Raw genomic sequence first — 13,167 nt, 5'->3', positions numbered from 1 at the left:
TATCATCGACAAAACTCTGGTCATGGAAGGTAAAGTTTATGCGGTGGACGAGGAGGATCAAAGCTTCTACTACCTGCCACGTCAAGGTATATGGAGAAGAGGGAATCAGGATTCTAAGCCGGGAAACAGAAAAGACTGGTGTGCCATAGGTAAACTGTTATACTGTTGTGGTACTCGCGGAAGAATACTGTGGTGTGAGCCAGACAAGTTGGATTGGAGGGAGGTGAGTGGTTTGGATGATATGCAGTGGCTTTTATTTGGTTTAAGAGGGCACTACTCTTCTGAGACCGTAATGCTCGGGTGGAAGCTCTACTCTGCTACCGAAAATGGTTTCAGCAGACTGACCACCAACTCTCGTGGGAACATTGTCGTCTTCTGGAAGGTGCATATCCCTAAAATTCACAAGGACGATTTTCCTTGTATTCGCAAGGTGCATATCCCTGGTACTAAGAGGCTGGAGCTTTGGTGTGCGGAGATTTCCTTGAAGAGAAGCCCCGAAGGCGGCGAGATTAGGGGGACAATTGAGTGTGCCAATCTTGTCTCTGAACTTGATCCTCTCTCATATACCGTTAAGGTTTTATATTCTGTTTCTCTCAATGTCTGAAACTTATGCTTCCAAGTTTGTTATATCCTCTCATTGCATGTAATTTCTTTTCAGGTTCTTTGCTCCATCTTCTGTCATAGGATTTATATACTTCTGAGAACTACTAATTTAGACAATATGTTTCTTCTTGCTAAATTATCAGCCATTTTATGGATCTTACATGGATCAAAGCATCATTCCTGAATCTGGTAAACTAAAAAGGAAGTGGTTCCAGAAGCTTGGGAGTGGAACCTCTAACAAAGTAACTTTTCAGGACTAATTGAGATGAGAAAATTGACCTGTCGGTTTTAAACTCAATTGGTATGATTATTGGCTCATAGTTTTTTCCTGGTTTATTCTTTGATATTATTTTCTGTTGAAGATTTTGTGAATTTGTATACAACATTGTGATATTCCGGCCTGTAGCTTAATATATATCTGGATAATTGCTGCAGATAATTCCCCTCTCTTTGTAGCTGTTCTCTTCACTGAAGAGTAAGCAATCGCTGTGTTCTTCAGGTTCGTTTGTTGATTTTTGTTCTTTTAGATACACAATTAAAACAAAATCTGTTTATGCTAGTATCTTACATTAAAAATTGACCAATTAGCTATGATCTATGGAGAAGTATGTTTCTCTAATTGAAGTTGGATCCCTTATTTATGAATTGCCGCTTTTGGCTATTTTTTGCCATTTTTTTCTTCAGATTGCTTCTGTTTTTATTAAGGTATGATGCCTTAGCATTAACTGTACCAATCTTCACTTGCTTTACCTATCATTTAGAACTTGTGCACAGCATATTCTTATTGTAATAGATCAAGTATCTTTTCTGATATGTGATTACTGAAAACTCTCTTTCAAGAAGGGGCAATTCTTTGATTTGCATTATGTCACTTGATTTTGTAGATCGTATACCGAATTGTGTATTTCTATTGTTTGGTGTATGGTCTGATTCAGAGTTCTGAATGATGGTTGGTAGCTCTTGTTATTGTTTGCTTCCATTCTTATCGTGATTTACTTGCAAAAATTTTGTCGATAAATAAGAAGATACTTGTATTTGGGAAAATGAGGTGAGAAAAAAGCAGATAAGAAATTCTATTTTCTGTGAAGGCAAAAAAAAAAAGCAGATGTAGAAGGAAGGAGGCAAAAGTTCGTGTGACGGAGAAAAGAAGTTGAAAAAAGTAAATGGGAATAGGGAAACTTGTAATGGTATTGTTCCAGTGCTTCGGGTATTCAATGCTACTGCTAGTTATGTTGACCAAGGAGGAGGCAAGAGAAAAGGTATACATGTCATGGAAAGGTACAGTTGCACCAAGAAAACATTAGTCATTTGCCCTATAATATATTCATGGAGATAGCTCACAATTAACCCTTTTTTTTTTCCATTTCAGGAGGAACACAGGGCTAGAGACTTGTTTTATGGTCTTTGGATACCATATCTTTTCATGGAGAGAGTCCAGACTGATGGACAGTGGTCACTGTTTTGTTCCAATGAAGCTCCAGGTTTGGCAGATTGTTGCGGTGCAGAATTTGAGAAATTGTACACTCAGTATGAGAATGTGGTGAATGATTTATCTCTTTTGGATTTACTGCTTCCTTTCAAAATCCTGTTATATTAATACCAGTTATGTGAAGCATCTTTGTTTGTATCTTTAGGGTAAGGCTAAGAAGGTTGTCCAGGCACAACAGCAGCTTTGGTACGAAATCTTGACATCCCAAGTAAAAACAGGAACACCATACATGCTTTTCAAGGTAAGAAACAGTTGTAATTTTGTTGCCCCTCTGTATAAACATATTTTCTGTGGTTTCCCACTTTTTGAGTTTTAAAACTCTTGTGTGGGATTCATGTAACAGGAAAAGCAATCAACAAAATCTGCATACCATTAATGTCTTCCAATTTATGCACTGAAATCGTTGAATACACAAGTCCAGCAGAAACAGCTGTGTGTAATCTTGCATCTATTGTCTTACCCCGGTTTTGTAAGGGTGAAGGTGAGTCCAAAAATTGTAGCTCTTGACATTTCTTACATCTCACACATCAGGACATCACCTTGAACTCGCATCCATCTAATATTGTAGGCAGTTTGGGCCCAATGAATCGTTCATTTGATATTGACAAGGTAGCAGAGGTCAATACTTAACTACTTGGTTCATTTTGTTAACAAAGACATACTACCATGCACTCAAGTCATCTTCAGAGATTGCTACGAAGGAAGGTGCATATGAAACTTACCAAGGAAGTCCTGTGAGTAAAATATGCATCACAACCAGCAATTCTTTCGATATATGTACAACGTAGTCATAAATTCTTGTTCCTAATTTCTTGGATGGTTTATCTACTTTCAGGGAGTTGTGCAACCTGCTACGTGGAGTGTAATTCCTTCGGACCGCTGGGACTGGGCTGCTCTCATGGATATGATTTCAAAGAATGTAATCAGAAATTCTCTTCTAGTGGCACTAATGCCAACTGCTTCAACCAGCCAGATTCTTGGGAACAATGAATGTTTTGAACCTTACACCTCAAACGTTTTTAGTCGTAGAGTCTTGAGGTATGTACTTCAATCAATAAAATAGCTCAACAAAGTTATGTTTATTGTGTTTTTTTTTTCTTTTTTTCTTATGGAAGTTGTAATAAATTTTAAATATGCTTTAGTAGAATGTAAATATGTTTAGTTTATTAATTAAATAAAGTTATAAATGTTTTCAAAGCCTATACGTTACGGTTTTCCATTAATCCCTCAAGCGACACGCGTGATTCCCCCTCTCTCTAACCACAAAAACCTTATCATACCAACACTCTCTCACCCAACAAAGCATTTACACTACACTACTCAATAAGCATTCATGACCACCACTAAAATCTTAAAGGCAAGGCAGAGAGAGAAAGAAAGACTACTAAAAAAGCCTTAAGGTAAGGAAGAAAGAGAGAGAAAGAGAAGGAAATGGTGGTCACACACACCAATCATCATCACTCATTCTTATTTAGCTTTTTCTGCCTTCCAAAGTCAAGCAATCTTCTTCCTCCTTTAATCATATTCTGTCCCAAAGTTTCCTATACTTTTCTTTATGTTTTGGAGGATCATTTACATTACACTCCACCATTTTTCATATAATTCACCAAATAGATTCTAGCAAGAGTAATCTTTCTAATGAAATTTTAGTTTATGTTAAAACGAAAAGTCCTTATGGAAACAGAGTCCACCACTCAAAGCAAACAGAGCATAGCACTGATAGCAAGAACAGAGTAAAGAAAGTACAAACATTACATGAAGCCATCATGATGTTGTTTGACTAATTTACCCTTTATATCTACATGAAACATTATCCTTTTCTACTTTGTTTATTCCTATTTTTGGTCACTTTGGGCTATACCTACCATTTCTCCTTCTAAACTAAATTCATCCACCCAAAGAAAATTTTCTCTTTGTTGAATCATGAACAATGATGAACGAATCCCACATCGTATTTTCAAGTCTTTTTTTTTTTTTTTGTCATCTGAAATTTGATTAATTAAACTTGTTGTGGAAACAATGAGAATTACAAATGCCCAAACAAGGGAAACTAAAGCTGGCGGACAAAAGAAAAATCCCCAGAAACTAAAGCCGGCGGAAGACGTGATTTCCCCGGAAACTAAACCCTAAGAAAGGGAAGCTAAAAACATCAGAAATACCAAGCAGAAAATTCGAATCGAAAGAGGACGACGCTATAAACTAAGAACAGAGGGAATAAGGCATAAATCCTAAGGGAAGCAATAAACCAAAGAAAGCAAAGAAACCTCTTCCTCAAAAGCACCTGTGAATGAGATTTAAAAAGGATGCCCGCGGCCAATCCAAAGATAACAACTACCACCTCCTATCATGATGAGAGCAGATCTCTCGAAACCAAGGACTTCATAACCCGGCAAGCAAGATACAAGAACCACGAACACGCTTCCGGATGCGACGACGACGACGGATGCGTCACTTAACGTCTAGATAGAACCCTTCAAAAAGCGATCCTATCTAAACAGATCAGGAAAGCAAGTACAAGGAGAGAGGCACAACCCTTCAAAAATCATCAAACTCACGAACGAGCACGATGAAGGAACAAGACGGTTATCAAACACAGCGAACCACACCAAGGAGAAGAAACCTATGCAATCTTAGAAGAAGATCACAACAATCAAACATAACAAAACCTCTGCTTAGAAAGGGAGCGGTCCCAAAGAAAATAGAGTTTATGGAAAACACAAAACAGCAAAAAAAAAAAAAAAAAAAAGTAGGGTAATGGAAGATTGAAATGACAGGCCAAAGATTTCTCCTTTAAGAAAAGCAAATTCTAACACCAAAAGAACAAACCCTAACCCAAAAAATTTCACTTTTATTGTTATTGAGATGGATAAGAAGGATCTGGAGAGAGAGTTTCACATGACAGGAGGAGATGGCAAAACTAGTTATGCCAGAAACTCTTCCCTCCAGGTAGGTTCTTGAGATTCTCACATATCTCCACTTAGTTCATAATTTTGACTCTCTCTAATCACTTTTGTTGCTGTTTTGATCTTGCAGAAGAAAGCTTCTGATGTGGCAAAGCACATAACACTAGAGACACTTCAACAACTCTACAAAGAGACAAGACCCAAGAGCTTAGGAATAGCTGATCTAGGTTGTTCTTCAGGACCAAACACACTCTCCACCATTAAAGACTTCATCAAAACCGTCCAAGTTGCTCACCACCGCGAGATCCCAAACCAGCCCTTGCCAGAATTCAGCATCTTCCTTAACGATCTCCCTGGAAATGACTTCAACTCCATATTCAAGTCATTACCAGACTTCCACATAGAGCTCAAGAGAGACAACAACAATGGCGATTCCCCTTCAGTTTTCATTGCAGCTTACCCTGGATCATTCTATGGAAGACTCTTCCCTGAAAAAACCATCCACTTTGTCTATGCCTCTTATAGCTTACACTGGCTTTCCAAGGTAATTAATTATATATAGATATATTCATATATAGTATATAGATACTAATAAGTTGTTTCTTTTGGTCTTTGCAGGTTCCTGCAGCTTTATATGACGAGCAAGGCAAGTCCATAAACAAAGGTTGTGTTAGTATTTGCTCCTCGAGCTCTGAAGCTGTTTCCGAAGCTTACTACAGTCAATTCAAGGAAGATTTCTCCATTTTCCTCCGGTGTAGATCAAAAGAGATGGTTGCTGCAGGAAGAATGGTGCTCATAATACTCGGAAGAGAAGGTCCTGGTCATGTCGATAGAGGAAACTCTTTCTTCTGGGAACTTCTCTCAAGATCCATAGCAGATCTTGTTGCACAGGTATATAGATAGATACATCTGTTGCTTTTACAAAAATATGGATCTTGATTTCCATTTTACTTGTAGGGAGAGACTGAGGAAGAGAAGCTTGATTCTTACGATATGCATTTTTACGCCCCGAGTGCTGATGAGATAGAAGGTGAAGTGAACAAAGAAGGGTCTTTTGACTTAGAGAGGTTAGAGATGTTAGAAGTGGAGAAAGATAAAGAGAACGTGAACGATACCAGTTATGGTAAGGCCGTTGCGAAGACTGTAAGAGCAGTTCAAGAATCAATGCTTGTTCAATACTTTGGGGAAAAGATTCTTGACAAGCTGTTTGATACATATAGTAGAATGGTTGACGAAGAGTTGGCTAAAGAAGACATAAGACCCATCACATTTGTTGTTGTCCTAAGAAAGAAGCTCTGAAACATTGGAACCTAGCTATATATGTAGCAAATATCTGAATATGAAATATGCAACCTGATAAGTAGAAGAAAGCGATTTGGTTCCGAATTTTGTTTGATTACTACAAAAAAAAAAAAATTGAGCTTAAAATGCTCTCTGCACCATTGCAGAACCAAATCTTGAATTGCTCTGTCTTGGTTCTTGTATACCAAGTTTACTAGTTTCAGGTCCAGATACAATCAAATTGAGTAAAGAACACCTTGAATCTAATTCGCTAGAGAAAATTAACATTTACCTTCCTCGAGATTCGAAAACCTAATTCTCTAACCGGAGAAGATGGAAACTTTCTCGGAAACTAAAGATGACGTCACATTTCGACGAAGAAATCGAGCTATGTCTATCCTAAATCTGATTTTTTTTTTTCTTCTTTTTAGGGTTTTTTGGAATTTTCGGATTGAGGTGAAGCCTCCTTAAGCTCCACGTAATCAACAGAGATAAGCTACAAAATATGCTCAAAAGTATACAATTTTGTTTCCAATACCTTATAAATCTTTATAAACAAATATTGGATCATTGAAATATACAATCACAAACTAAAAAATAAAAGAATATATGAACAAATATTCTAGTAATTTCATGCATATTTTTGTAATTTAATACATGTACACGATGAGTCCAATTTAATTAAGAAAAATATTTTATAAGATTAATCTTGATATCTAATTGTAGATTAAAAATTATGAGTCAACCATTTGAGCAAAAGGAAGCAAGTGAAACTTTCCGTATGAATGTACTTTTTCTATTGTCAATTACTATATGCGCATTGTGTGTTCAGTAACTTTCAGAAAATTCGTACGTCGAATTTGGCAGCGCAACACCCATTTGCCTCTACCATCATTTCTTGTTTAACTGTGTGGTTGTTGTACAACAAATATATCGTAGAGATGTACAACTACTTAGAGTTGTACATAAATGTGTTTGCTGCTTGGGTTGTTTTGCATTATTACAATTGCTATGAAGAGTTGATCATGAAGCCAGATAACTACGTTTATTCATTGTGGCTTTTTCTGTACTGTTAAGCTCTAAGTAACCAACAGAGATAAACGGCTTCGTTTCGGCTGGACACATCAATTTTGACTTTTGACTTGTCTAAGCCATTGCTTTTGAAACTCAAAATCATTTCCAATCAAAAATGTGCTCAAAAGCATACAATTTTGTTTCCAATACTTGTAAATGCTTCTAAAACAATATTGGATCATTGAAATATATATATATATACAAATATCATCACAAATTGAAAAAGATTTGAACCAAACAAATAAAAGAAAACTTTCACCCTCTCTCTCTCTCTTTCTTGATCTTTTTTAACAAATTCATATCGATCTACTTGTAATAGATAACAGGCGCATTAGCTCTAGCATCCCACATACCACCTTCTTTTAAATACTCAAGATACCTAGAAAACTCAGGCTTTGTCGTCGTTGACTTCTTCTTCTTTCCATAGAAAAGACTAAAGATCGGGTGGCTAAATTTGCCTGTTGGTTTAACTTTCTTGGACTTCTGACGAGGAAGCTCCTCAAGAATGGTCGGAACACCACCAGCACCAAGCTTTATAGATGGAGCGTAGTAAGGAACACTCGTCGATCTTCTTAGCTTTGCTCCGAGTAAACTGAAAGTTGAATCATCAGTCACTCTCTCGTAGCCTCCACGACGGCTTCTTGTCCTCGTGCTCAAGCTTCTTAGCATTTGCATCTTTTAAAATTCAAGAAGATGATGTGAATAGAGAAGTGAAGAGATGATTGTTGTTGTTGTTCGTTGTAATGAGAGAGTTTGATCAATGTATTATTTATATATATATAGAGAGAGATGTGATAAGATTATATGGTTGTTGTATCTTATTTAATTTCAAGTGGAAATGGTCAGACTTTGGTTGCTAGCTAATTTGAAAAGTCCGACAATTTTAATCCTGAAAAAAAATTATTTAATTTAAGAGAAGACAAGGATGGTTTCGACGAGCTTCTTTGACTTTTCAAGTCTCTTCTAACGCAATCCTTGACCTCATGCTCATCAAGGAACTTCCACGAGACTCTCGGTTTATTATTAAATTTTTAATTAGAGAATTAAACTAATCAAGGAACTTCCACGAGACTTGGTTTATATTAAAATCTAATTAGGGGATAAAATAACATGTTTATTTTGTTCAAAGTGGGTCAAATAAATCATAACGCTCTGTTTAGAAAACTATAGAACTAGACATTATTGTTCAAAGTGGGGTCAAATAAATGAATAACATTTTGTTAAGAAAACATCTTATTTTAAAACGTCAAAAAACCCATCTAATTTAAAACCAAAAGACATCTATATGTGTGTGTGTGTGTGAATAGCATGATTGTGGAATATTTTTTTATTCAAAAACTATTATTTGTCATTTAGTCATTGTAAAGAAATACTTCTGATTTTTTCAATTCTTAAGATTTATATTTTTTTTGTTAAAGAAGATTTATATTTGTTAACAAGATAACTAAAACTTTTGTTATGGGTATTTAATCCTGATTTTGGTTTTGGAGTTTTCGATTTTTGCAGAGAAACAATGTAACAATTAGGAATCAACAGCAAAATGTAGCAATTAAAAATGATTACAATGATCATCTGGGCAAATTGGCAATCATAGAAAAAATAAACCTAAGGCACAATCTAATTGAAAATATAGAGGATTATCTACTCTTAAACTACCTAGAAGCACGACTTTACAAAAAAAAAAAAATTAAAGAAAAAATCAGACGACCAAGGTCAAGGTCAACATCAACATCACAAGGCTCTCTCTACCTTTCTTCTGAGTTGAATCTGTTCCAAGCTTCCTGGAAATTTATTAGTAAATTAACACATTTCCAAATTTTAGAATGACCAATTCAGAGATTGTGTAAGAAGGTGTGACAGAACATGAACTACCTTAAGAAGATCGAAGACCTTTTCGCAGATATATTTCTGATGAATGTTTGCACCTCTTTGCTGTAACTTGTCTGGATGAACACATAGTGTTGCTTTCCTGTAAGCTCGCTTCACGGCTGCTGAAGTTATGACTTCTGTTAACGGTAAAGGTTGCCATCCGCTTTCGGGACCGAGGATCTGGTTCATAACAAACAAAGACAAAGAAAACTTGATTTTGAGAAATAGCTTTTAACTATCTAACTTTGATCTCTATGTTGTTCGGTTAGGAAACGTTACGTATTGTAGTGTTGAGAGTAATGCTCTTATGTTTCCTTCTTTTCCACTTGACCATCTCTTTACTTCGGTGTCTAAGGTTTCAGCGATTCTCTGTTGGAAAAGAGAAACAAAATATGATTATTGACAAAATTTGAAGGCTTTCATGTGAAGTTGAAGAAGAGTTTTGGTTTGGTGGTTGTACAATTCTCTCTGTTTGTTCTCTCTGGGCCACAAGATCACGCATGTTCTTCTCTGCCAAAGCTTTAGCCTGTTAACAATTCAATATGAACGTTGATTTTAGAATGTTGCGGATTTTAGAATGAATATTTGGTAAATAAAAGCATTAATTACCACACGATCAGCTGTTCTTCGATGCCTTTCCAATCTCGATGTATACCTTTGAGGCGATTCAGCTTCAGTACCTTAAGAGACAAAAGAAAAGAATAAAGAGTTAAGCTAAAGGGGGATGCAAAAATAAAACAACTAGAGCGTTTTCAGAGTTTTTTTTTTTTTTTTACCAGTAGAATTTTGATATCTTGAAGCACCAAAAGAGAGTGAATTTTGAAATTGCTTATCAGAAACTGATCTTTCCATTCGTTCACCAAAGAAACCTGAACTCTGACATTGCTTATCGGAAACCGATCTTTCCATTCGCTCTCTTGCCTCAAAGGCAGCCTTTTCAGCTGCACGTTCACGAGCTTCAGCGGTTGCTCTCTCCACTGCTGCCCGTTCTGCTCTAAGTCTTGCCTCCATCGATAACTTATCAGGTAAAGACTTCTCTCTGGCCTCAGCACATGCTTTCTCCAATCTTTCACGTGCATCAGCCAATGCTCTCTGGTCAAAAGCCATTCGATCCTTCTCCCTCTCTCTTTCCCTCTCCCTTTCTTCTTCTACCTTTCTTAATTGCTCCATCTCTAAGTCTCTTTCTCTCTTTAGTCTCTCTGCTTCTTTCTCACGTTGCACGGATACTCGAGAAGGCAATGGTCTTTCTAATTTTGCATCTTGATTTAAACGTGCTTGGGTCTCATAGATATTTCCTCTTTCCTGCTGATGGGTGAATTTATTTTCATGGTTTCTGAAACCAGAGGATGTTTTGGGAGCGGACTTACTTTCCTCTGGATTCCTTTGATCACGACCAACACCTGCTTTTCTGACATTTTGGTCTTCACCTACATCGTCTTCTGATCTTTCTTCAACTTCAGTTTTCAACCCATTGTCTCGTTTGAGAACTGAGGCATCTTTGGAGGTTTCAGAATTTTTACTCTTCTGTTGGAGCTTTCCTCCTATAATATTCTCAATGACATAAGTGGACTCCTCACTCGATTCTCCATTTCGTTGGTTATATCCTCCATTTTCACCCAGCTGAGGTGTCTCTTCATTCCTCTCAAACAACTTGGATTCAGCATCCAGCTCATTAGTTCCTTCCTTTTGGCTGGCGTCTTTGAGGTTCTTCTCAAAAACCTTCCAAGGACAGGTCTCTTCGGACATAGATTCTCTCTGCCTTGGTCCTTCTTCTTCGTTTTGTTTGTTCATAGATTTGTGGTTGTCTATACTCTCATCCTCTTCTAGAATGTCGCTAAGACTTTCATTTGATGATTGCTCTCCATGAGCCTCTTTGGTGGTTTCACAGGTTTTCTCCATTTCACAAGCATCTCTTTCTTTCTCGTCACTTTCTTCTCCTGAATATTCGTGTTGTTTTCTTTCATTTTCCTGATGCTCTTGATTTTCTCTATGTAGTCTTTCTCTTTCTTCTCTTTCTTCTCTTTCTTCTCTTTCTTCTCTTTCCTTGGCTTCTTGCAACCTCATCCTCATCTCTTCCTGTTCAAGATCCTCTTTCAGTCTTCTCTCAATCTCTGCCCTCTCAAAAGCTTCTATGAGCCTTTTTTCTTTCTCTTCTAGCTCAATAGCTTCTTTCAGCTTCTTCTCATTCTCCTCTTTTTCACGTGTCTCTTTCAGCCTCCTTTCTTTCTCCTTTTGCTCGAGGGCTTCTTTCAACTTCCTCTCATTCTCTGCCTGCTCAAGAACCTCTTTAGCTCTCCTCTCATTTTCTTCTCTCTCTTGACACTCTTTAATCTGCCTTTCCTTCTCTTCTTGTTCAAGAGTTGCTTTCAGTCTTTGCTCTAGCTCGGCCTTCTCACGAGCCTCTTTTATTCTTCGCTCATTTTCTTCCTTTTCACGAGCTTCTTTTATTCTTCGTTCCTTCTCTTGTTCAAGTGCAACTCTCATGTTCCTTTCATGATCTGCCTTCTCACGGGCCTCTCTCATTCTACGGTTCTTTTCTTCCTTTTCAAAAGCTTCTTTTAGCCGCAATTCTAACTCTTGTTGTTCTTTCATTTTCCTTTCTTGTTCTGCCTTTTCGCTAGCCTCTACCGCTCTCCGTTCATTCTCTGCTTTTTCACGAGCTTCCTTAATCTTTCTTTCCTTCTCTTCTTGCTCCAACGCTGCCTTTAGTCTTTTCACATTTTCTGCTTTCTCAAAAGCTTCTCTTTCTCTTCTGTCATTTTCTTCCTTTACACGAGCCTCTTTAATCCTAGTTTCCTCCTCCATCCGCTTCAAGGCGTCATTCAGTTTTGTCTCACTTTCGCCACACATTCCCAATTTTTTACCATTTCCATTCAATTCCAAGGAAACCTCTAGCGTACTTTCATTACCAAGAGCTTCCCTGAGCTTTCTCGCATTTTGTTCCCAATCATACACAAATTCCTGGTTCTTTTCAACTGCTTGCCGATGTGGTATTCTGTCCGATTGTTGATTTTGTATGCCTTTTGTTTTCTCTTCACAGTGCAATTCCTTCTTTTGTTTTGCAGGCTTTTCAGTAAAGAGCTTATTTTCTTCTGGTCTAAGCAGATTTCTGTGTTTCACTATCCCACCATGATCAGGTAAATTGGTGCCCATTTCAACATGTCTCGATTTCTCTTTCTTTGGCTCTTTAGGAGCCTTTTCTGCAAGCTTGTTCTCATGTCTCTTATGCCTAGATGCTACCTTTCTCGTTCCATGGTGTTTTGGCAATCTCCTAGCTTCATGATCCTCCTTATCTCCTTTTGCTCTCCTCGGCTGTTTCTCCCAGTCAACATTAGCTGCCCACGTCAGCTCCTGATCGGAAAACTCTGCATTAAGGGGAATAGAAACATCTTTTCCACCACTACTCTCATCAGCATTTCTTGGTAGCTCTGTTCTCACCAATTCAACAAATTGATTAGCCTCTTTCCATTCATCATTTCCATCAGAGTTTGCTGACCCTTGAGAAGACAGAGACTTGCTTCCACGCTTATCCCTCAAAGAATTTCTAGCTACATCAATATTAGTCTTAACTACGGGCAAACCAGCTGTATGGCTCGATTTCCCTTCCTCGGCTATTCTATTCTTCGTGGAGGTTGGCTTTGCGGTGGTTCGTGCCCCATCCCTCTTCCTCTCTAACAGCTCTTTTGCACTTTTTAATTTTGCCTCAGCTTTTACCATAGCTTCTCTCACTGCAGCTGAATTTGCATCAACCTCTACATCAAAGAACGTTGGAGAACTACTATCCGCAGATCCTTGTGATCCAGTACTTTTAGAATTAGAAGCCGAACTTCTAAAATCACTCTTCAATATCGGAGCTGCTCTCGATGAAGGTGGTATTCCAGTAGGATGAGTCTTCAAACCAATCTCAGAAACAGTAACAAAAGGTTCACTACTGTAATACTTATCTTC

At 37.6% G+C, this 13,167-nt stretch overlaps 4 protein-coding genes across 8 annotated transcripts in view; 2 read left to right on the top strand and 2 right to left on the bottom strand.

Moving 5' to 3' along the window:
• LOC9305107 (putative F-box/kelch-repeat protein At3g24610) lies at window positions 1-3,181 on the top strand. Of its 5 annotated transcripts, XR_002330384.1 has the most exons (9): window positions 477-574; window positions 659-904; window positions 1,039-1,102; window positions 1,692-1,881; window positions 1,973-2,143; window positions 2,238-2,333; window positions 2,436-2,573; window positions 2,661-2,826; window positions 2,928-3,181. XR_002330384.1 is itself a non-coding variant. In XM_021017455.1 (2 exons), the coding sequence occupies exons 1-2, from the start codon at window positions 23-25 to the stop codon at window positions 785-787; spliced, it is 681 nt and encodes a 226-aa protein (XP_020873114.1). In that variant the 5' UTR covers window positions 1-22; the 3' UTR covers window positions 788-1,103. The 5 variants fall into 5 exon arrangements, 1 of the variants encoding a protein (XP_020873114.1); XR_002330386.1 differs by having other exon boundaries at window positions 659-1,102; window positions 1,692-1,862; XR_002330385.1 differs by having other exon boundaries at window positions 485-574; window positions 747-1,102.
• Window positions 3,182-4,805: 1,624 nt separating this feature from the next.
• Window positions 4,806-6,411, top strand: LOC9303084 (jasmonate O-methyltransferase). Its single transcript, XM_002868988.2, has 4 exons — window positions 4,806-5,038; window positions 5,126-5,539; window positions 5,614-5,886; window positions 5,953-6,411. Exons 1-4 carry the CDS (start codon window positions 4,955-4,957, stop codon window positions 6,292-6,294), a joined length of 1,113 nt encoding a protein of 370 aa, XP_002869034.1. The 5' UTR covers window positions 4,806-4,954; the 3' UTR covers window positions 6,295-6,411.
• A 1,029-nt stretch (window positions 6,412-7,440) lies between these two features.
• LOC9303083 lies at window positions 7,441-8,169 on the bottom strand. Its single transcript, XM_002866965.2, has one exon. The coding sequence runs from the start codon at window positions 8,023-8,025 to the stop codon at window positions 7,657-7,659; it is 369 nt and encodes a 122-aa protein (XP_002867011.1). The 5' UTR covers window positions 8,026-8,169; the 3' UTR covers window positions 7,441-7,656.
• A 678-nt stretch (window positions 8,170-8,847) lies between these two features.
• LOC9303082 (auxilin-like protein 1) overlaps window positions 8,848-13,167 on the bottom strand; it is a 5,330-nt gene continuing 1,010 nt past the window's right edge. Inside the window, 6 exon segments of the mRNA XM_021018648.1 lie at window positions 8,848-9,131; window positions 9,223-9,399; window positions 9,499-9,588; window positions 9,680-9,745; window positions 9,829-9,899; window positions 9,996-13,167. The exon segment at window positions 9,996-13,167 is cut by the window's right edge and continues 99 nt beyond it. Of these exon segments, the coding sequence (XP_020874307.1) occupies window positions 9,096-9,131; window positions 9,223-9,399; window positions 9,499-9,588; window positions 9,680-9,745; window positions 9,829-9,899; window positions 9,996-13,167 (3,612 nt within the window). The 3' untranslated portion in view covers window positions 8,848-9,095.

Source organism: Arabidopsis lyrata (genome assembly GCF_000004255.2).
Source record: "Arabidopsis lyrata subsp. lyrata unplaced genomic scaffold ARALYscaffold_7, whole genome shotgun sequence".
Taxonomy (NCBI): Eukaryota; Viridiplantae; Streptophyta; class Magnoliopsida; order Brassicales; family Brassicaceae; genus Arabidopsis; species Arabidopsis lyrata.
Note: the sequence above shows the minus strand (reverse complement) of the source record. Positions and strands in the feature narration are given on the sequence as shown.

Coding starts and splice junctions, on each gene's coding strand:
- LOC9305107 (XM_021017455.1), top strand. CDS start 23: ATGGAAGGTAAAGTTTATGCGGTGGACGAGGAGGATCAAAGCTTCTAC. Junction 575..658: donor CTCTCTCATATACCGTTAAG/GTTTTATATTCT, acceptor ATTTCTTTTCAG/GTTCTTTGCTCCATCTTCTG.
- LOC9303084 (XM_002868988.2), top strand. CDS start 4,955: ATGGATAAGAAGGATCTGGAGAGAGAGTTTCACATGACAGGAGGAGAT. Junction 5,039..5,125: donor CCAGAAACTCTTCCCTCCAG/GTAGGTTCTTGA, acceptor TTGATCTTGCAG/AAGAAAGCTTCTGATGTGGC. Junction 5,540..5,613: donor GCTTACACTGGCTTTCCAAG/GTAATTAATTAT, acceptor TGGTCTTTGCAG/GTTCCTGCAGCTTTATATGA.
- LOC9303083 (XM_002866965.2), bottom strand. CDS start 8,025: ATGCAAATGCTAAGAAGCTTGAGCACGAGGACAAGAAGCCGTCGTGGA.